This window comes from Camelus dromedarius, chromosome 31 (assembly GCF_036321535.1).
Source record: "Camelus dromedarius isolate mCamDro1 chromosome 31, mCamDro1.pat, whole genome shotgun sequence".
In the NCBI taxonomy this organism is placed as follows: Eukaryota; Metazoa; Chordata; class Mammalia; order Artiodactyla; family Camelidae; genus Camelus; species Camelus dromedarius.
This window is the reverse complement of record NC_087466.1, coordinates 19615747-19639502: the sequence shown is the minus strand read 5'-3', so window position 1 is coordinate 19639502 and position 23756 is coordinate 19615747. Positions and strand designations below refer to the sequence as shown.

General features: G+C 36.8%; 1 protein-coding gene across 9 annotated transcripts in view; it reads left to right on the top strand.

Moving 5' to 3' along the window:
• MPHOSPH9 (M-phase phosphoprotein 9) overlaps window positions 1-23756 on the top strand; it is a 50648-nt gene that overhangs the window by 2928 nt on the left and 23964 nt on the right. For 4 of the 9 annotated variants that reach the window (XR_010378603.1, XR_010378604.1, XM_064481273.1 and 1 more), the window contains exons 3-13: window positions 1932-2088; window positions 7710-7799; window positions 8008-8531; window positions 9455-9626; window positions 11663-11753; window positions 13784-13890; window positions 16523-16648; window positions 16807-17267; window positions 17602-17757; window positions 20646-20733; window positions 22513-22728. Coding sequence is in view for 7 of the 9 variants with exons in the window: in XM_064481273.1 (XP_064337343.1) it covers window positions 1932-2088; window positions 7710-7799; window positions 8008-8531; window positions 9455-9626; window positions 11663-11753; window positions 13784-13890; window positions 16523-16648; window positions 16807-17267; window positions 17602-17757; window positions 20646-20733; window positions 22513-22728 (2188 nt within the window). In the remaining 2 variants the exon portion in view is untranslated. The remainder of the gene's footprint in view (window positions 1-1931; window positions 2089-7709; window positions 7800-8007; window positions 8532-9454; window positions 9627-11662; window positions 11754-13783; window positions 13891-16522; window positions 16649-16806; window positions 17268-17601; window positions 17758-20645; window positions 20734-22512; window positions 22729-23756) is intronic. The other 5 variants (XM_031442559.2, XM_031442558.2, XM_064481275.1 and 2 more) reach the window with 5 other exon arrangements.

The following is a 23756-nucleotide window of genomic DNA, read 5'->3' as shown; positions in this document are numbered from 1 at the left end:
TAATGTAACAACAAATCAAAATAACTGTATTTGCATAGTTTACCAGTTTATCCAAATAGTGTCTTAGTTACTGATTTTGTTTAAAAACCCCAAAACTATGACCAGAGACTGTTTGGGGGCCCATTGTTTAAGAATAGTTTCAGCACTTTCGTGTTCTTCATTCTTCCAGAGATGGACTTTGGCGTGGGGAACACTGGGGGGAAAGAACTTGTCTTGCTAGTTGTAATTTTCTTTACATTTTTTGTTTTGTTTTTTGTAAATTACAAGCATATCTTTAAATTTTAGTTGCCTAAAAATTGTTTCTCCATTTTGAAATTAAGAGGACAAATAATGTTTCATATTGCGGAAGTACCTCACCAGTATGGAAGGTAGCAGCGAAGTAAGCTAAAAAAACCGGCTCTGAGTTGACAGAGGAGATGCTATCAAACAATGCATTTTATGCATTTTCTTTTTAAAACTGTCCCATGTTTGGTTTGTTTTTAATCAGGGCCTGTTAACTCTCCTTTTGTACATAGTCTGACAAGCTTGATTATTTGGTTTTTAAATTTACGGTAGCTTAAAAACAGCAGAGACAGGGACCAGTAGAGAAGGCATCACCTGTGAAAAGCAGGTACAATAAAGCAAAAACAGCAGCCGGGGGCCTACTCGTAAAGGAGCAAAGTTACACACAGTAATAGGTTTTGAAGAAATTGTATATTGTAAATAAATTAATTCCTTAAAAAATTTGTTCATCCTCTGCCCTGTCAGGAGGAATTTAAGGCAGTTTACAAGAATATATACAATCAAAGGAGAAAGCATAAATTAAAGTAGGGTGAAAAGGGAGGGGGAAGCATGGGATGTGGTCCAGAAATGTTTGCCAACGTCATCTATCCCGCTTCCTGAAAGCTGGCCATGCTTTGTGTTTCCTGTATTGTTTGGCGGCCTCTTTGAAACTCACTGCTAGAAGAAGCTCTTTTTAGAACTTAGTGTTCGATTTTCTTGGAGGAACCTAAATGTACCTTCCTAATGAAAATTACGGAACTGAACTGTCTCCCTTTTTTTAACCTGAAAGTTAAATCAGCCAGATTTAAACTTGATTATTATACAACTGGAATTATGTTTTAAGCCTCTAATGGACAACATATTTATGTTCTTTCCCTTGAATTTTTATTAATATTTTCTCTGATCCTAATTCTTTATTATTTTCCTATTATTTTCATTACTGTCCTCTTTTTCACAAATTGTTTGTGAAACAAACCAGAGTATCAATAAATAAATGAAAGTGACCTTTCAGTGATTTAAATTTAAGTAAATTTTAATGTCCTTAATTGTGCTTTGTGCTTTTATAAAACAAATCTGAAATAAACTCATCTCAAATTTGGAAAAGCAATCCTGGAAAGAATCAGTGCTATTTTATACACTGAACAGGCTGAATAAGTCCTGAATATTTGCTGCTAATGTGCTTGACACTACTTTTATTCAAAGACAGTGCAAAGATAAGCATCAGTTTATCACACCCAATTAGGGGGATCCAGTTAACAAGACTTGACTGTAATTCTGGGCAATGGAGAAAGAATCCCCATTCCAGTAAAGGGCTGTTCTTAAAGTGGGGTGAAATAATCCTCTGGAATAATTTAGATCTGAGTAGCTTGGAATTTTTCTTATTTTTGTTTAGCAGAAACTTTTGTTTTCTGCTGGTACTTCGGAGTGTTCTCTCACTTGTGAAGAAGGTCCTTCTGTTGTGTTCTTAAAAGTAAAATTAAGTACTGTCTGTCTTTTCACTGCTATTTTCATTTCACGGACAAAGTTGTGATCAGATTTGCAGCAAATGAGGTGCCATTAAAAAGGATTAAATATCAATAGTTTTGTACTGCTCTGCTAAATCTTGAACTGCTGAATTATTCAACGCTTCGGTAGAATGAAGAAAACCATTTGAATTATTTATGTTTCAGCAGAAGTAGTCCCCACCTTAGTACAAATGGGGTATCCTCTTTCTCAGGGAAGACCAGACCATCTGTAATTCAAGGTACAGTTGAAGTCCTAACCTCTTTAATGCAAGAGCTACAAAACAGTGGAAAGACTGATTCGGAACTTTGGAAAAACTGTGAGGTATCTAGTTTTGTTTTACTTTTGAAATTAAAAAAAAAAATTTACTTGTAAATTTGCCTCTACTAAACTCTAAATTATTAGAAATTTATATCTGAAAGAGCATGACACTTTAGTTATTGCTAGAATAAAGTGGTTAAGTATATTAGTAAGGAACAGTACAGAACAGATGTGAAAAAGATGATCAGAAGTATGTTTTAACAATATATTAGTGATCAGACATTCTAATTTATATTTTAAATGTGAACTAAAGTATTGTCTTTTTTTCAGAAAAATGACAATTTCAAAATGATTAATATTGTTATTATTTCTAATATTTTAAGTAACTTACACAGGATTGTCATCATTTTGTAAAACCTAAATCCACTGTGAAGTATTTTGAATGCTCTAATTATAAATTAAGGTTTCTGTTTTAATGCATTGTCACATTTAGCTGCGCTACATTGAGTTATTGATTGTTCAGGCCAAGTGGTTCTTTCTTTGGTCCGTAGGTTAAACTGTGATATAAAAATTTAACAGTTAAGAGAATACTTACATATAAATCTTATTTCATGGAATTATGCCCAAAATAGATTTTAACAAGGCAAGATTTGGTAATGCTTTGTAGAAATGTATAAAACATTATTAAGTTCTTTATTTAGAGAGCAGCAGATTTTGTTTTGTGTTAATCATGTTTTTAAATATAATTTGTGTAATTTTTCAGAATGTAGAATAAATGGAATGAAAGATTATCTGTTTAAGAATTTGGTAGCAGCCATCCCCAAGTGTAATTACTTATATTAGTTATCCATAATCATTAGAATTAAAAAAAGTGACTGAGTATTATGGCAAACTTAAAATTGAGTTTTAAGTTTTGAGTTTTTTAGGGGGGGCGTAATTAGTTTTATTTACTTATTTTTTAATGGAGGTATTGGAGATTGAACCCAGAACTTCATGCATGTTAGGCATATGCTCTATCACTGAGCTATACCCTCGCCCTGGAATTTTTAAGTTTTTATACTTTTTTTTCCATATGACAATCTGTATGTTCTAATGCAAAAGACCTATAAAATACCATTGTAAAGTTATGTAACTAATAATAGAATGTTTCATGAACTGTTTCCTCTAATATACTCATTAGCTTATAATACCTAAATTGACAAGCTTTAAAAAAAAATGAGACATTGCCTCAGTGTGGTTTGACTTCTGGCAAATTCATGTTTAACTAGAAATTGTTACTTTTAATATTTGAAATCAGTATCTTAAATCAGAACCAGAATATGTTTGTGAATTTAAGGCACAAGTTATTATAAGCCAGAATACTAACCAGCTACTTACACCTTTTAACATTTGAAACCGTTTATTTCTTTCTGTCCTTCCTTCTCCTGTGATCTAACGGATTATTTTTATTACGTTTAGTATTAATTGACTACTTAAATTTTGTAATGTAGGCATATAATTGATTATTCAGTGAAGAATTTGTTAAGCTATTTCTTACTTTGACAGAATATGAAATACACTTCTGGCCATTTTGGTAAAATTTCTTGAATTTGTATTTTGTGTTTTTGTAGCCTACCAAAATAAAAGCTTCTAATGCTTTAAGGTAATGATTTAAAAAGAAAGGGAGGGTGAGGATTGTGCAAGTCTTATTCTTGACTCTTCCTTGAATTTCACGTTTATATATTTCTTTTGGAATAGTAACATCTGATTTCTACCACTTGTAAGAAACTAATCTAATCTACATTATTAAAACAAAACACTCAACCTTCCACAGAGCTCTGGAAGAGATCTGGAGATAATCTGATTCTTTAGAATTCCTTTATAAAACCTCTCTCCTGGAATTCTTGTTTATCACTGCTTAAACTTGGGAAGGTTATATATTTTAGTTCAGTCAAGAAAGAATCTTTTACCACATTTACTTATAGAAGTACTTTGATACATTCTTAAGTACTTGCTAATACTTCTGTGACTAAGAAAATCTTAAAGTGCATCATTAACTAATTTGTTTTAATTAGTTACTTTAGCATTTTGGCACTACTGTATATATAATAGTAATGGTTGTATAATAATTATTATTATAATACCTACCATTTTTTGAGTGTCTATTTGCCAGGTAGTATACTAGACACTTTCTGTCAGTGGCACTCAACCTAATTAGACCCAAAGCCCTCTTTATAAAAGTTTTCTAAATAACTTCAACTTATATTGTCTTGAAATGAAATTCACAGATCCATCGACTTTTTAAAAAATTGATGTAATGTCCTAACTGTGATGTAAAGGAGGAATAATAGTTATTTATAATAAGAGAACATGTATTTCAATGTATAAATGCACAGGCACATCTACACTGGAAAATGTAATGAAGCAGTCTGGTGTTGACCTATATGTAGACTCACCATGAACGCAGCAGCTGTCAACCCAGCCTGATACAGCTTCTGTGTATTGATGACCCGGCACTGCAGTTGGTGATGATTTTCTGAAATGATGACTCATGTCTGAGCAAATTCTGAAACAAGCTTAACATCTTGATAGTCGCATTCTTGGACAATTTGGTGATTTGAAAACTGCTAAGTATATGTAATGTTTATAATATAAAACAGACACAGGACAGTTCTTTATTGTAGGGGGCTGTCCTGTAATTTGCATCCCTGGACCCTGCCCACTAAATGCTGGTGGTGCTCCCACTGTTTTTATGACAACCATGAACTCATAGATTTTCAAAATAGGGTACCCTGTTGAAATCACTGCTTTACATGCATCATATTTAAATTTAAAATTTAATCCTCCCAGTCACGTATAAGGTGTTGTAGTTCCCATTTTTTGAATTAGGAAACTGAGGCACAAAGAAATGAAATTTTCTTGTTGGGGATCACATAGGTTGTTAGTGGAGAGGTGGGAGTCAGACTTAGGAAAAAGCCCGTGGGATATTTACCAGGCCAGACTACAGAAATCCCATTCGGACTAACAGCGTCAGAAACCTGCGTCCAGGGGAAAACTTGAACTAGATGCCCATATCCTCCAACAATATGTAAAATACAGGAAGTATAAATTATTTAGTTTGAAATGAATATTAACACTTCTTAATAATTAAATGAATAATGTTCACTGTAGCCATAGTGTTCTTAAATTAGTTTATTTAAAATTAAAATGTTAACTATAATATCTGACTGGGAAAAACAAAATCTCCATTAATTTATAGCCTGAATGAACTCTATTCATTTGTATCCTAAATAGTAAAATGATTATAAGGATGTGATTAATATCAAGTGTCTCACATACTGTGATCCATTTTTAAACTAAATTGTTATTCTGTTATCCTTATGGTTTAGTTTTACGTGAATAATAACTTTATCAGGTTAAAAATAACCCTGAAGGATTGCTTTAGTATAATTGAAAAAAACTGTTGCCTGATTATTTCTTTTTTGTTTTGATTATTATTAAGATACTTAATATTGTAAGTAAGCTGAGAGGGTAAGGAACTACATTTGATCTAGTCCACCTTGTCCTGAAGTCAGTTGTTCTAGAAGTCATACTTCCTATCAGTACCCTCGTATTTCACTTTAAGGCTTCCTTTCTAATCTTGAAGTTTTCTCCCCTTTACCTCAATACTGTAATATAGGTTCCAACGTAGTTCTGTTATATTATGGTATATAAGTGGCTTTCACCACTAACCTGAAGGGTCTCTGGATTGTGTGAAGTTCAGCTTGCAATATCCATTTTTATACACTCGTTTAGACTGTATATTAGGGAGCCCATTCTTAATTTGTCATTGTGTCCTGGGTGCTGGAGATGAAGTAGGGGCAGGGATGGGAGACTGACAAGTTGACAAAGTGAACAAATGAGATACTTTCTGATTGTGGTAAATGCTGTGAAGGAAATAAGCAGGATACCGAGAAAGACAGTAACTGTGAGGATGGTTTGGGAAACTCTTCGAGAAGATGATAATTAAGCTGAAATAGCAGGATGAGAAGAAGCCTGCCATGTTGAGAGCTGGGGAGAGAGCTTTCCAGGTAGAGGGTGCATAAAATCCAAAATTTTTGAGGTGGAAGACAACTTTAGCATTTCAGGAAACAGAAGGGGAGCAGAGTGTCTAGTGTGTCGAGAACGGGACAGAGAGACTTGAGATGAAGTTGGCAGGTGTGTGTGAGCCAGAACCACATGCAGGGCCCTGTAAGGAATGGCCGGAGTGGGAAAACACTGAGAGAGCTTTTAAACAGGGAAGCTGGTTGTCACAGTAGCTACTTATTGACATGGTATGTTATTGCATATGGCCTATTACTGAAAGTAGACAGGCGTTTAGATTGAATTCAGCCTCTGGAGAACTCCATGCCCCCTCTCCTTCCATGTTTTGGCTTAGTCTAGTTACAAGAGCACTGACTACTCTTGGGGGGTCAGGACGGATCAGGATGTAAAAGTGGCTGTGAAAGAAAGGAATTGTAGGCTGCTTCCGTACATTTCCAGAGTCACTTTTATTCCTTTTTCAGCCGAAGTGTTTTAAAACACTTTAACATGTGACTTTGAAAAAGAGTATTTTTACTTGAAGAACAACCAAATTAGGGGTCAGATTCTCATAATACCAAACTATTTGTTTTAAGATGTGCAATTCTTTTTCTGGGTCCAGGTTAGTGTTTAAGAAAACCATTGGCTGTTATGAGGAAAGTAAGAGGAACTTAAGACAAATGTAAAGTACACCTACCAGCAGTTCTTGATTCTTCAGAAGTGATGGCAGATGACATAAAATTAAGATGCTATATGAAAAATAAGATTTACCCAGACCTTCAAATTTGCCCAGATCACAGGTCATATGGGAAAGGGGAAAACAACCTTAAAAAACTAAAACTAGAGTTACCATATGATCCAGAAGTCCAACTTCTGGGCATATATCTGGAGAAAACTCTAATTTGAAAAGATACATACAGCCCAGTGTTCATAGCAGCAATGTTTACAGTAGCCAAGACACGGAAGCAACCTGGATGTCCATCAACAGATGACTGGATAAAGAAGCTATGGTATATTTATACAATGGAATACTCCTCAGCCATAAAAAAGAATGAAATAATGTCATTTGCAGCAACATGAATGGACCTAGAGATTATCAAACTGAGTGAAGTCAGACAAAGACAAACATATCATATCACTTATATGTGGAATCTAAAAAATGACACAAATGAACTTAATTTATAAAACAAAAACAGATTCACAGACATAGAAAACAAACTTATGGTTACTAAAGGGGGAAGAGAGGGGATAAATTAGGAGTTTGAGATTTGCAAATATTGACTACAGTATATAAAATAGATAAATAACAGGTCTTACTGGATACCGCAGGGGACTATATTCAGTGGCTTGTAATAACCTATAATGAAAAAGAATAAAGAAGTATAAGTAAATCACTGTGCTGCACCCCAGAAACTAACGTAACATTGTAAATCAACTGTACTTCAATAAAAAAAAAATTAAAAAAGAAAGGGATGTCCAAGTCTATGTCCTCATATTTTTACATTGAATATAATTTTATTACTTACTTACCTTATACTTTTTACATTAAAAATACATTTTAAGAAGGCCGTTTCCCACTGGAGGAATATTTCTGTGAAATATTAGGTTAAAATTATTTTTAATGAAAATATTTTATAATTTAACAGACCAGGTGGTTACAGCTATTCAGTTTGGTGGAAAAACAATGCCAAGAGCAAATAGTTGCTCAGCAGGAACAGTTTCACAACCAAATTCAAGTAAGTTGTTCTTCATATTGATTCTTATATTGTAAAATTTGCAGAAGAACCAATTCTTTGTATCAATTTTGTTTATAAACTAAAGATAATGCACATATATCATCTTTAGAATAATATCTCTTATTTTTAAAACAGTATTTTCAATATGGTTATAAAAACATGATGTTAATTTACTTTCTTACCCAAGTCTGTCACTTTTTATTTTCAGCGTATACAGGAGGAGATAAAATATTTAGTCAAGTTACAGACCAGTAATGCTTCCTGGGCTTCCTATGATACAAGTGCTTTAAGCAGACAAATATCTTCAGAAAGTCAAATGGGTTTTTTTTCTGAACACAGTGAAAGAAATGAATCTGTTATCAGTTATCGTAAGTCTGAAGAACCCGAAATGCAGCAAGAAACACCCATGTCACAACCAGACTGCAACGTGGAGAGCAGCTCAGTGAGCAGCGGGTATGGTACCCTTTGTGTCTCAGAACTAAACACCTACAGATCTAAGGGCCCTCAGGAGCTCATGCAGCACGCGGAAGCTTCTGAAGAAGGGTTCGGAGCACCTGTGGTGCGGACGGAGTCACTTGCAGATAGTGTAAAACCCCGGAGTTTTTATACACATACGAATGAAGAGTTCTGTGCATCTTTAAAGGAAGATACTCCCGTTTTTCCTGGTGAATTTGAACACAATTTTCTTGGTGAAAGTAAGATTTCGGAAGTATACAGTGGAAAAACAAATACGTAAGTAGAATTTCTCCATCACTTGAAGGGAGTTTTACTTGTTTGTTCTATTTATAATAAACTAAACATTTTTGTTTAGTAAATAAAGCTGCTTTTAGTTGGACTGTGATGGAATGAGATGTGTTTGAATGTCTATCAATTTTATCAAATTCTTTTACTTCCTGTGAAAAACTGAAATTAAAGCATACTGCAGCATGCTAATATCTGTCTTCCCATTTACAATGTTATAAGACTACTAACACTCTTGAAGTGGGAGGTCTTGCCAGAAAAATACCTTTTATATTTTGTAGTCACTATAGAGTTGCTGAAAATTAGCATATAGGATTGTATCAAAAAGTGGAATTTTGCCAGACATGTTAATATAATTTGAAACCAAAAATTATATACAATCATATTCATTTTTGTTTTGTATATATAAGGAGAGATTTTCTAAGTTTATTGACATTTCGAGTGACCCAGGGAACTTTTTAGTAAAAGAAACTTTGGTTGAATGTTTATAAAGCAAATAATCATTAAAAATTTTTAATGTTCAGTTTTATGTCCCTGAAATATGTCATCTAATTTAAGGTATTGATCTGTAGCAGTACAAATCTTGGGTACCCATAAGTGTAATTGTTAGTCTGTGTAAATAAATAAGCTTTCACTGTAGAGCTATACTTAGTACTTGAAGGGGCCGCTGTGGTGGCTTTTATCCTATTGCATGGCTGCAAAGACTGTATGTATTGTAAAGACTGCTAGTCAGTCTTTTTGTTCATTTTGCCCATAGTAATAATTATATTGTCGAAAGAAACTTTTGTGAATCAATAAAAATCCATCTGCTATTAGAAAAACAACTCCAAGCATCTCCGCTGACTTAGTGTTTAGTTTTAATTTGTGAAGGACAGCATCTAAAGGGGGTTATTTTGTTTTTTCTTTTTAAATAGTAAATCCATAACATCATGGGCTCAAAAGCTGAAGCAGAGCCAACCAAAGAGAGCACACACAGAAGAGGGATGTTCAAAATCTACCCAAGGAAATGAGCAAACCAAGAAATCACCGATTGAGAAAGTAGGTGCAAGTCACTTTACTCAGGCACGCAAGCTGCGGGCAATTCGGGTAATTGTGCTGAGTTTACCACATAGCCATTAACATAAGTTTTTTGCTTTTTCTTTTGTATTGTTAATTTGTTACAATTTTTTTTTTTCTGTTTTTACCTTAACTGAAACTCAGTTTGTGGAGACTTTGTTATTTCTGATAAGCTTTGGGTTTGTGGTGTGTGACTCGGTTGATTCACTGTCATTTGTGACTGTAGATCAATATTTGTCTCATGTAGCCCTGTGGATCCCAGAATTTGCTGGCTATTAGAGTCACCTAAGGAGCTTTGAAAATCTGCTTATGCCCCAGGTGGTCCGCCCTCATTGGTGGGATTGTGGTCTGTGATCAGGTGGTTTAAAAGCTCCTCAGGTGATTCTTATATGCTGGAACCACTGGTCTAGCCTCATTTCTTCCTCGATTCAGCGGAGGATCAGACCAGCAGCCAGATGATCAGAAGCACTGCCTGAGAAATGCCTTTGGGGGATGAGTTTACCCAGGAGCCTGTTCTCCCTCTGGGGGTGTCAGAAGAGCAGAGGGTGAGGCTGTGATTCCCCTTGAATTTTCCCTTTTTTAAATCACCTCCTGGACAAGACAAGTTTTATTTTTCTTATTTTTTAAGGTGAATTAGATATTTTTGGTATTAAATCATTAGGGAAAATCAAGTTTCTTTGGTATTTCTAAGTTTTAGATGTAATTTAAATGGTGATAATTGCGGTTGGTGAATCTAAGACACCACACCTGAAATGCACTTCTTACCTGCATAACTCTAAATCAGGTTCTCTGGATTCACAAAAGTGAATCTTTCCTCTTTATTTCATCCTTTCTCTTCTCCCATCATTTTTTTCCGGGTTCAGTTTAAATCAGGGAATCTTTACGATCAGAATTCTCTTGGGATCCAGTTTTCTTTTTATACGATGTAGTTTATTTTGGGCACTAGCTATTTTGAAGCATGTCTTGAAATTGGTTATTGTTTAGCACAAGGATTTTCCGGAGCTCAAGTCGGTCTTTGTTTCCTTGCTCCTTTGGCGCAGCCTGGATGTTACCCTTTCCTGGGGTGTGGACTTCATGGTGGTTTTCAGATGCTGCTGGACGGCTACCGACACTAGTGAAGGTCCTTGTGCTAGGCTGAGGCCAGCTTCTTGGGGAAGACTTGCTTGCACCATACTTTGACTTCTCATTGAAAGCTGTGGCTGTTTTCTTTAGCCGATGCCCTGTTTGCTGAGAAGAGAGCAGCAGGCTGCCGTGTGAGTGCGCCTCCCTCCAGCGATGTCGTGTGTGTCGCCTCAGTGCACTGAGTGGCACCTCAGAACCGGGAGAGGGTCAGAATAGTGCGCTTGGGATTTTTCATTTACTCTTCTGCAGTCAGCTTTTCCTGGGCTGTTAAGTACTGAGACTCAACAGAAATTTGAACAGGTAGGAGTTTTAGGGGAGACATTTGAAGAAAAAGAAGTAAAGTGGTGCCTTAGAAGGCGGAGGGGTAACCCTTCCTTGGTAGGTAGAATGCCATCCTCTTACTGTGCTTTTGCAGTGCGTCCACGGATGGCTGTAAGCAAATGCAACTTAAATCCTTTTTAACAGGAATTAAAAGTTTGATGATGGTGTTGCTGATAAGAAAAATTCCGATGAAAATAATTTTTCACATATCTCTGTTTGGAAACAGGTTTCTTATGGCAATACCAGAGATAGTGTGAGGAGAGATTAGCTCAGAATTTTTTTAGAATTAAGGATAAGCAAGCATCTTGAGCCTTTTCTGGTAACCAGTTATTAAATACATTTTCAATCTGCACTTGTAACACCTGCTTTTAGTTTCTCCTTCCAGCTTCACAGAGAGTCAGAATAAACTTTAGTGAATTTACACGGGAATAGAAAATTCTTCACTGTTAATTGCTGTCACTGCATTCTTGTGACCACGGGGAAGGCCACGCTTGCTTTCTTCGTGAACCCTCGGAAAGCTTCTCTGCGCCTGGGTTTCACACCTGGCTCTCATTCCTCGGGTCAGCAGTTTGTGCCTAATGATTTTTGGCTGTCAGCTAATAGTTTTCTTTCTTAAATTGTAGTCTGATTTCATTGCTGCTACACATGCTCAAGCTTTTTACCTCAAAAAACCAGATGAGAGTCCAAAATCTTGGATGTCTGATTCAGGAACAGGTATGATACTTATATTTTTAAAGGGTTTTTTAAAATAACTTGTGTGCATTTCTCATAGGATATCATGTACAGTATAGTGGAGTGGTTTCTGTAAATGTATGGTGTGTTGTCTTGGGCCTCCAGTAGCTGTAACTTCTTTACTTGCCTTAATTTTTACAAGTTCTGTAGAGACAGAAGTACTTTTGCAGTTATTTCAAATGGCTGCAAAAATCATCTCAGCACTTTTCATGTGCTCCAAAATGAATTAAGAAATTCAAACCCTCTGTGAGCCATTCATTACTCTCCATGGTGAGCTTCTTTTAGTTTTAATGGCTTTACATACTGACTTTTTTTCCACAATCCCACATCCAATTTAAGATGAACTAGCTTTACAGACTTTATCATCGCTAAATCTGCCTTACAAAAAAAAAATAGTGAAAGGCGTTCTTCAAGTTGAAAGGAGAAGACAGTAATTAGTAACAAGAACACATGCGAGAATATGAAACACATTAATCAAGGTAAATATATAGTCAAATAAGAAGACTCTAAATTTGTGATACAGTGGTGTGTTAATAACTTAATTCTAGTGTAAAAGTTAGAGAACAAATGTATTAAAAATACCCATAGCGTCAATAACTTGTTAATTGGTAAACACACAATATTAACAATATTAAAATGTAATTTGTGACATTGAAAACATAAACTACTAGTAAGGGGAGTGAAAGTGTCTATTTTTGTATGTTACCAAAGTGAAGTTGTTATCAGCTTAGAATAGACTATTATATCTATAAGATTCTTTTTACCTTTATTGAGATATAATTGACAAATAAAATTATATTTAAAGTGAAAAAAAAAAAGATGAACTAGCTTTGCCTTATGAAAACTGGCAGAATCCAGCCACCTCTCACACCTTCCTGCGCTCACCCTCACGGAGCCCCGGCCCCTGCCCCCTGGCTTCCTGCGGGCTTCCCAGCCAGCCTCCCTGCTGCCATCCTCGCACCGTCCATCTAGTCTCCACACAGCAGCCAGGGTGATTCTTCTTAAAGACAAGTCAGCTCATGTGACTCCTCTGTGCGGACCCTGCGGCGGGTCCACTTCCCGTGGAGGAGCAGCCGGAGTCTGTCCTACAGAGGCCTGGGGAGATGAGCCCTGCTCTCGGACCTCACTGCGGCTACTCTCCCCCTTTCTCTGCTTCAGCAGCAGAGAGGCTGTTCGCTCAAATGTGCCAGATAAGTTCTCGTTCCAGGGCTTTTGCTGTTTGCTTTATGTGAAATGTTCTCCCCTGCTTTTGGGGGGAACTCCCTCATAAATGGCTCACACGGCCAACCCTGAGCCCCCTATTCAGAAAGAGTGCCTGCCCTCCCTTCCACACACACTGCGTATTCCCTTATCCCCAGATTTTCAGGTTCCCACCTCCTAACACACTGTATGTATTGCATGATTTACTTACTGCTCGTGGCGCCCCCTTCCCGCCCACACCTCTCCCCGCAGCTGGCACAGTAAATGCTCGATAAATACCCAAATTATTGAATTCTTTGCATTGCTTCTGTGTAAGTCTGTACTGTGCATAAAGAAATTTAAAAAAAAGTATGTTTTTAATTTTTAAAAGTTTATTTATTTTTATTTATTTATTGGGGGAGGTCATTAGGTCTATTTATTCATTTATTGTTAGTTTTTTCTTTTTCCTTTTTTTTAATGGAGGTGCTGGGGATTAAGCCCAGGGTCTCAGGCATGCTAAGTAAGCACACGCTCTACCACTTGAGCCATATCCTTCCCCACCTTAAAATACATTTTAAATAGCACTAGTTTATCTTGACTTTTAATAATATGATAGTTCAGTTTAAAATCCTTGGGTCATTAAGTTAGGGCTTTTACATGGCAAGGCATTTATATGAATTTTTTCCCTTCCAAATTCAATTTCCTGTATCCAGAGAGCCAAAAACTAGTTACTTCCCATATTTAATTTTCTTCAGGTAGAAATAAGTCATTCTACAAAGCATTTTTGTTCTTTTTCCTCACCCTTATCTATCCGGTGTGTTTGTGCACGTTAGGACTGACTTACTGGAAACTGGAGGAGAAGGACACGTATCACTCTTTGCCTGAGACTTTAGAGAAGGCGTTTGCACCGGCCTCCTCCACGGATATATCACCCAGCCAGGTAACTTAATAACATGTGACATGTGTGTATTTGTGTTGTACATTGTAGTCAAGTATTCTATTTCATTTATACATTTTTTATGTGTTAGTTTCTGATACACAGAAAAAAAGCACGGGCTTTAAATCACACTTGCCTGCTTTCAAATTTAGTATCTGTCATTCATTGCCTGTGTGATCCTAGGAAAGTTACTTAAAAATGAAATTAAAAATGCCCGGTTACTGTTTTGTGCAATTAAATGACATGGTTTTGTGCCCGCTATTTTAAATATAGCAGGTATAGATAAACTTCTTCTCTTTTCCCAGACCTGGTTTTGATTTCACATTCTATTATACCCTCCTGCTGATCCATTTGTACAATAATTATGAGCAATTTAATTTGCTGTATTGATTTTCTTTGAGCAAAAAATGTAAATATTCTGTTAACTTCAGAGCAGAGAAATAAAAACATCCAGTATATGTACATTGAAGTGTATATCTCACTTCTGTGTTTAGGTCAGGTGATGAGAGAGTAGGTTGGGGGAAGGAGAGATACAGTTGAGGCAGCCACGAGTGTCAGGCGTGGATGAATGGGACAACGTGGGACCAGCATGTTTGCAGACCTCAGAGTCCCAGAGATGGGCAGGAACCAGCATTCCATCCTTCAGGAAAGGAGTGAAAATAGAAAAAGATAAACACAAAGAGGGAAGGGCGGGGGAAGTGAGATTGTGAGGGGCCTGGGAGACTCAGTGGGCTTTGCAGTTCAGGGCTCACTGTGCGACTTGGTCTGCGACATCAGTAAATTGTTACTATATTTTGTTGACTCTAAGGTGGCCATCAATTTTAAGAATTCCTGTCTCATATTCTACCATGAAAAAAATTTGTCAATTAGACTGATACAATGGTTTCTTATCACTTAGAATTTATAATTTTTCTTATAGAAGGAGCTTGCAGACTCAAACATGCATTTTTATCATATAGTTCTCATACATACGTAAAAAGAAAAATGTAAGTATAATAAGTTGATTGAAGCTTCTTCACCTACAGGGGCTTACCTTCTACACTCCTCTCTTTTGAAGTCAGTGTTGGTTTCTGTATTTTCCACACACCATTCTCCTCGGTCCACCAAGCACATTGGTAGTTTGGTATTTACCAAAATGGGCTAAAGGCCTCGGAGCTGAGTTTTTGCCTGTCTTGGCAGTTATATAGGACTGGCCTGCTGGTGACTCCCAGATGGGGAATGCTGCTGAATATATCTGACTCACTGTCTCTTCCACACTGGTTCTCAGGGGCTCCAGCATAGCCTCTAGGATTTTTTTCCCAGCTGCTAACACCTATTTGGCCAATTTTGATGGTTCTTTTATTTGCTTGTGAGCAGGCAGTGACAATTATGTCACAGCTGCTACTTGATTGAAAGCATTTGTAAGATGCCATTAATTACAAGACGCATCCTCACTTCAGAGATGTTAAATTGTGAAAAGCAAAGAAATCATAAAAGTGGTGGAAAATGTTACCTCATTTTACCATGAGCTCTAACTAGAATAATTGCAACTGTTCACCCGGCCGGCGGGCAGGATTCCTTAGGCTGGAGCCGTGGCCGGAGAGCGGCTGTTCGTCACAGGCTTCGGACTTGGAAGGCTCCTAGGTTGATGGCACATAAAAAGTTAAATTCAGAGCAGGATTGTAGAAACTGTGGTAAATTTTAAGGGTTTACATTTAACAAATTAATGCCTTTAGTGCACACACAAAATGTATAATGAATTGCTTTATTCACAAGCTAGTTATAGGATTTATTAAAAAATATGAATTCATGGTGCTTTGTAGTCTATGTGGGATCTGGAAATGGGACAGTTTAAAAGTTTAAAGCCATAAAATGTGTGTGTTCGTTCAGTGCTTTCAGTGTATCTCTTGCTGAATCTGTAATCTCATTTGAGAGAATGTCCACAGTTTAAATTCGAGGCCCAGGGTTGAGTGGTACCCCATCACGCCCTGCAGTAAGTCTCACCTTGAGATCGTTTAAGCCAGGGCTTTACTACTTGGAGCTTAGGCCTCTCTGCAGCACTTCCAGCGTAGCCAAGCCCTGGTTTCAGCTGTGGAAGCTCGGATCGTATCTTCTTTTACTAATTCAGAAAGGGGCTTCTTTTCATTGGGTAACTTCTTTCTTAAAACTTTTTGTTGCCTGCCAACTCTTAAACGTGAATATCACTACAGAGATAGGGAACTCCACCTTGTGACAGCAGTCTGTGCCTTTGAACCACAGGAAATTAATCTGGCCAGAAGTTTTCTTGTCCTGCTTCATTCATTCATTCATTATAAAGTCTCTTCTTACCTCAAAACTTGGTGCTTATTTTGAGTAGGGAAATTACCAAGGAATTTATTCTTTGGAAGTTTTCGTAGGCTGCTAAGTATCTTAGGTTCAAATTATCTTCTTAATATTTATTGTTAGGGGATACGAAATTTTTTTATTCTGAGGGGGCCTCATAATAGGTAATGACTTCCAAACTCTTATTGCAAGTCTGACATTCTAGGGTCTCAGTTTATTTAAAATTTTTCAAAAATCTTTGTATGGTGCTGATCTTGATATCAGGAAAGTAAGCTTTTCTCATCATTGATTCATTGATAATACTATTTAAATAATTCTGTTTCATATCTTTAAGTCTAATACTAGTAATGAGATGAAGCTACCGTCACTGAAGGACATTTATCATAAAAAACAAAGGGAGAACAAGCAGTTACCCGAGAGGAATCTCACTTCTGCTTCCAGCCCAGTTCGTCCGCCAGAGGTAAAGTTGCCGGCACCGCTGCGTGGAAGTGGAAGGTGCTTCAGGACTCACTCTCGTCTCGGGCTTCCTGTCCCCTAGGAGACCTGAAGCCTACTCGCTTTCAAACAGAGCAGTGGGTACCCTGGTGAGAGCTTACCGTTGTCTGTCTTGTCTTCTAGGTACTGACTCTAGACCCCACGTTACACGTGAAGCCAAATCAGCAGATTTCAGGGATTCACCCCCGTGGCTTTTTGAGTGCCCTTGATGACAGAACATCCTTTTCACCGGACTCTGTTCTGGAACCTAGTATGTCTAGTCACTCTGACGTAGACTCGTTTTCACAGGAAAGTCATGTCGCTTCTCAGTTATCTGGATTCCCAAAGTATCCTTCAAATAAAAAAGTTTCACCAGTGGGTTCTTGGAAAAATCACGCGTTCCACAGCGACAGTAGGACCAGCTCCACGTTTCCTTCCGTATGTACCATCGGCAGTAACGACGTCTCAGTCAGCACCGTGGACGAAGAGGACGCTGTCACGGTAACTTCCACCTCAGTCAGTCCGTCCCAGCTCCCAGGTGCAGCCAACAGTGTCCCGGACTGCTTTGCACTGGCTTCCCTGGAAGATCCTGTCATACTGTCCAAGTACGTATTTCAGTGACTGGCTTGTGATGTCAGTAGACTTTCTGTGAGGGTCTGCTTGAATGATGGAAATTGTTTTTGTTGAACTTCAGTAATAAAAAATTTTTTAAAATATGTAATATTTTTTAGGTAGAGCATCTAAAAAATAATCCATGTCTTTTTTCCTTCACTTTATTAGTTGTCAATTTGATATTTTAATCTATTATATTTTCTGTGGGTGTACAAAGGGAAGTGGCTGTATTTTTGCTTATGAGAATAATTTTGTTCGTGGTTTTTCTTATTGAGATAGAGTGTGGGGAGATGTTTTCTTAATAACTTTTTCCAATCTTACCAACAGGATCAGGCAGAACCTGAAGGAAAAGCATGCTCGACACATAGCGGATCTTCGAGCTTATTATGAGTCAGAGATAAATAGTTTGAAACAGAAACTGGAGGCAAAAGAAATTTCTGCAGTTGAAGATTGGAAGAAAACCAATCAAATTCTTGTAGATAGGTAAAGCTTGTAATTTAACTGTAAACTTAGTGTTTCTCCACCTTGGATTTATTATTTTCCCTGAAGTATAATCTATCGTGATGATAGAACACTTTGAAAACATGTGCTTTGTATTGGAAAATTTTCACAGAGAAACATGTTTGCCTAAGTAATTATTTTTAAAGATTTGAGCCAACTCACAAAACACTGATAACGGATGAGAACATTTTTTCATGTGGGTGAAATACTGAAGACAGTCAAGCAGATTTTGTGTATGTAAAGGAATGTCATTTTTAGGGGGATTAGTACTATGTGTGGATTCCCTAATAAGTCTATGACTGACTGAAGGCCTGGGGTAGTTGTCAACCTTTTTCACACCCAGATATGCTTAACTTTAACCCAGACACTCATGAACCTGTGGAAGTAATTATCTCGTTCAGAAAATCTGTAGAAACACAGGGGAGAATGGTCTTACATTAGGGATGGCTTTACACTTATTTTAGAGAGAATCATTTACAAAATTTGATGCTTTTATACTATTAATAGCAATGTACTTGCAGCATACTTTGCGAATGGAATTAAACAGACTGAAAACTGATTGGGGCTAGATGACAGCAAAGAATTCTTCTCCAGGGCAAAAAGACAAAGCCCCTTGAGAAAAGATTAGTAGGGAACTGAAATCTTCTGGTTCAGTTAACAGTTTAACTTGTGGAATTCTAGGAAAACTAGCTACACATTTGTGGCTGCTGTGGTTAACATGCTGTCTTAGTCCTGATTATTTCTGTAGCTTCCATTTTGCTGTAGGTGGTGAGGATGGGGGTACAATGGTAGAAGTAATTTGAAGAGAAGCAGAAAAAAAAATCAATTTTAGGTTTTCTGGGACAAAAGGGAAAGATAGCAGGCTAGGGGAAGTCGGTCCTTCTTTTTGTTTTGTTTCCTTTTTTTAAGAAGGCAGCGATGACCACAGGTACTTCCTGTTGGAAAACAGGAAATAGGAAAGCAGCCTACTACCTGTAGACCTTGTTTGGTCCGAGACAGAGCGCAGAGAAGGCATGGAGTAAAGGAGAGCTAATTAAAACATTTTTATGTCTAAAAGCTGTCAGCGCACACAGAGCAGTGGGAGAACGTAGGAGGAGCAAGTTGGGAGTCAGGGTTTTAAATAAGCGGTTGTGTTACAGCAGTAACAGCAGTAACCTGAGGGAGTGTCCGATGCCACGCAGACAACGAGCAACACGTTCTTTTCTCCTGCTGCCCCCAAGAGCACGTGATTTGGCCTACAGGATAAAGCTATGTGCTAGAGGACAGTAGAGACAAAATGAGAAGTTGCAGTCATTTAGAACTGGGGAAACAATTCACCTAAGACAAAAGCCAGTACTATGTTGTCAGTATACACAGTAGATTTTTTCAGATTTAAAATTGCACATTGGAGAATCCCCCTGCTGCTGCAAATGGGGCTGTTCACACTTAACCTTGTCGCACAGTGGCCACTTAGGGGATGAGACCTATGGCATACCAGAATCAGTGTGGCAATTAAAACAGAACGATAACAGTTAATACACCTACACTTAACTATTTAGTGATCTTTGTTTCAAGAACAGTTTCATCAGTGTTTCATTTTTGTAAAGCATTAATGCATAGTGGTTCAGAGCATGGGCTCTGGAGCCGGACTGCCTGGCTTAGAATCCCAGTGTGACTCGGGAGGAACTTAACTTTTCTATCTTCGTTTTCTCATTTGTGAAATGAGAATGATAACAACCCTTACTCACAGGATTGTGAGGGTGAATGTAGAGTGCTTGACATAGACTGGGCGTGTGATCAGTGCCACAAAATTATTAGCTTTTATTCACAATACATCATTAAACACTGGGTCACAAAGTTACCGAATTCTTCCATGTATTTTGTTATTTTGAGGTTCTATGCTAATTAACTTGACAAAGAAAGTAATTATAAGAATAAGCATTCATGCTAATTTGAAACAGTACAGAAGGATTTAATAGGAAGTCTCCCTACCTCAACCTCTCCTTTCACATCCTAGACTTAACTTTTCACATCCTTCTAGAAATCATGATGTATACACATACAGATGTTGTCATAACAAATATAAAGTTACTTTATGCAGTCTTCTATGTCTTACTTCTTATTTTTTAATGTGGTGAAATAACCGTTTTAACTATTTACCATTTTAACTATTTTTAAGTGTACAGTTCAGTGACATTAAGTATATTCACATTGTTACGCTAACATCACCACCATCCATTTTTTAGAACTTTTTATTTTGCAAAACTGTCACTCTGTGCCCATTAAACAACTCCTCCCCACTACCCCGAGCCCGAGCCCTGGGCAACCATCATTCTACTTTCTGTCTCTATTAATTTGATTCTTCTGAGTATCTTGTATAAATGGAATCATACAGTATTTGTCCTTTCGTGACTGGTTTATTTCACTCAGCATGGTGTCCTTGAGGTTCATCCATGTTGTAGCATGTGTTAGAATTTCCTTCCTTTCTACAAATGAATAATACTCTGTTTTGTGTGCACACGTGCACGCGCGCACACACACAGACACTCTCTGCATTTGATTGTTCATCCATTGATGGATACTAGGTTGCATTCATCTTTTGGCTATTGTGAATAATGCTTTTATGAACATTCATGCACAAGAGACTGCTCATATCTTGTTTTTTTCACTTGATATTTCTCAGAGATCTTTTCATATCATTTTTCATTTTCTCCAGAGACCATCATATCGTTAGATTCTTTGGGATATATTTTACTAAAGTGGCATCCTTAGTCTTAGCTTAACATTAAGAATTTGTTTTATGTAATATTTTGGAGGATCAGATTTTTATAATACTTTTAAGGGAAAGGATTTTATCTTCTAATTGTCTTGTTTCAATATATGGTTTTCAGATGTAGCCAGTTAGACATTGCTCTGAATGAAGCTACTAGTCGTGTGAGAGCACTTGAAAATAAGAATAACTTACTGGAAAGAGAAGTGGTAAGTAAACACTCTACTTTTTGTTGTTGTTCTGGTGGCTTAATGTTAAAAATTTAAGACTTTTTATTAATTGAACTTTAGAGACAAATGCATAATTTTATAAAAACATTGGTTATATATTGTCTGTCTTCTTCTTTAGAATGTCTTATTGTTAAGTTTGTATTTTGAGGGCTGCTGGCTTCATATACTATAAACTTTTACCCTTTAATGAAAATTTTTTTTTATTGGGAAATACTTTGCATATCATAAAATCAACCCTTTTAAAGTGTACAATTCAGTGGTTGTTAGTATATTCACAAATTTGTGCAACTGTCACCACAATCAAGTTTATTTGATTTATTTATCCCCCACCTTTTCCCTCGGTAACCATGGATTTGTTTTCTATGCCTATGCATCTGTTTCTGTTTTGTAAATAAGTTCATTTGTATCATTTTTTTAGATTCCACATGTAAGTGGTAACATATGGTATTTTTCTTTCTCTTTCTGACTTAGTTCACTTTGTATGACAATCTCCATGTCTATCCATGTGGCTGCAAACGGCATTAGTTTATTCTTTTTTATGGCTAAGTAGTATTCCATTGTGTGTATGTGTGTACATACCACAGCTTCTTTATCCAGTTATCTGTCGATGGATATTTAGCTTGCTTCCATGTCTTGGCTATTGTAGATAGTCACCACAATCAATTTTAGAACTTTTTTTTCTCACTCAAAAAGAAACTCCAAACCCCTCAGCCATTATGGGTTTATACACACCCTTCTCCTCAGCCACGAGCAACCAAGACTCTACTTTGTCTTTTTATGGACAGAAGGATTCATACGACGTGTGACCTTATGTGTCTGGCTTCTTTCGCTCAACATCATGTTCTCAAGGTTTATGCACAGTGTAGCGTGGGCCACTACTTCCCTTGTTTTCATGACTGAATAATGTTCCATTGTAGGGCCACACACCACATTCCGCTTATCCGTTCATGAGGCGACGAGTATTTGGGTTATTTTCATGTTTTGGCTATGGTGAATGATAATGCTATGAATGTTTGTATACAAAATTTTATGTGGACGTGTTTTCAGTTTTCTTGGATATGTAACTAGGAATGCATAAACTTTTCCTCTTAAATAACTTTTTTCCAATGCATTACCAAGTTTTATTCTCCTGTGTGTAGCCTTACAAACAATGTTTTGGTGGGAAATGCCAGTTACATTCTAGACATTGTTTCTTTGTCTTTGATGGTTTTTTTTTTTTTTTTTATCTTTATCTCCTCCTCAATTGTAAACTTCATGAAGTCAGGGACCTGTCTTTGTGTTAATCTTATATTTCTGGCACCCTAGTGCCCAGCACCTAGTGAATATTATTCAATTAGTGATTACTGCATGAGTATTAATGTATCAGATGTATTTTGAATTTTCTCTTTTATTTTCCTAGTAAATGAGAGAATAGGATAAGAAATGCCTTTTTTCCTCTAAATATTAATGTGGGACAACAAATCCTAGCTGTACTTTCATAGTCACTGCCCGAGGGCCATGGTTATATTTTCCTCCTTTAAGTGACCTACAGGTGAGCCCTGGAATCATAGAGCATCAGGCAGTGGTTTTCTGTGTATTATTCTGTAGAGTAGTCCTTTCTAGTCTCCAGCCCAGGATATAACGATATGTTACGTTTGTTCATTTCCATTTATGTTTTGTTTTATTACTTTTCTGTGTCTTAATATCTGCAGTTTATTAGCTGCTATTGATACATTTTTTTTTAAATTAAAAATAATGTATTATCCTTGTCTTTTGTAGAGTGATTTCAGAGAACGCTTCAACGCAGCCAGCAGTGCCTCCAAAATTTTGCAGGAAAGAATTGAGGAAATGAGAACAAGTAATAAAGAAAAAGACAATACCATTATTCGGCTAAAATCTAGACTTCAGGATTTAGAAGAGGCATTTGAGAATGCTTACAAACTCTCAGATGATAAGGAGGCGAGACTAAAACAAGAAAACAAAATGTTTCAAGATGTAAGTGGCAAGTGATGGTATCTCAGTGACACGGTTGGCTAAAAGTGATTTCAGATACTCTGGTCTAACAAGCTGTTATGACTTTTTCCACGTTTGTTTTCATTTTACATAACTTTACTGTAGCTGCAAGTATACGTATTGCCTTCTGATTGAGTCAGTTGGGTCTTATCTTGAAGCAGGAAGTTGGGCTTTCAGAACTGGTGTCACTCCCACGCCTTTCTGTCTCTAGCAGGTCGGCTTTGAGCTGTCTTAAGTCAACATCTGTGTGTCTGGTAAAACGAACCAGATTTACAGCGGCTTGGTAGAATTTTTAACTTTGATTTAATTTCACTTAAAATTTAGAATTGTGTAACCTTGAAACCGGCTCAGGTTTCAGGTTGTTTTTTTTTTCCCCTAAGTTTTTCTTAATATCCTTTGTCATGGGACATAAAAATCTGAAAGTATTTCAGCTGTTGAAGTTTTCTTCCTGGTAGCTTTAGATTTGATTCTTGCTGCTTTGTTTTTTTGAAGTTTCTTTTCATGAAGGTAATACATATAAATAGTTTAAATAGTCAAAACTGAAATGAGAAACAGCAGTCTCCTCCACCTCGCCCTGCCTTGGAGTCCTTTACCCTAGAGGCCATTATTTTCAGCTCTTTATGCTATTTCTTCTAAAGGTTTGCTCATGTTTCTAAACAACAAACTTACATTGCTCTTTTCCCTGTCAGTTTCAGACGTTGTATATTGACTTCCTTCTGTGCAAGGTCACGGTTTAGCTCCCCACACAAACTCTTCTCCCCCTCCTTCCAGTGTGGTTCGTATATTTAATGGATTCTAAGAAGCTTATTCTTTTACATTTCGACAGCTCTGACATTGGACTGCATATTTACATTACAGTGTTATATTTTACCTGGCAGCATTTTTTTCTCTTAGTATTTTAGTAAATAATAATACATAAAGTAGTATGATTTCCAGTCAGTGTTGTCTTAGATTTTAAATATAATGTATTGTCATTTATAGGTGAATCAGAATTCAGTATTATGTTGATG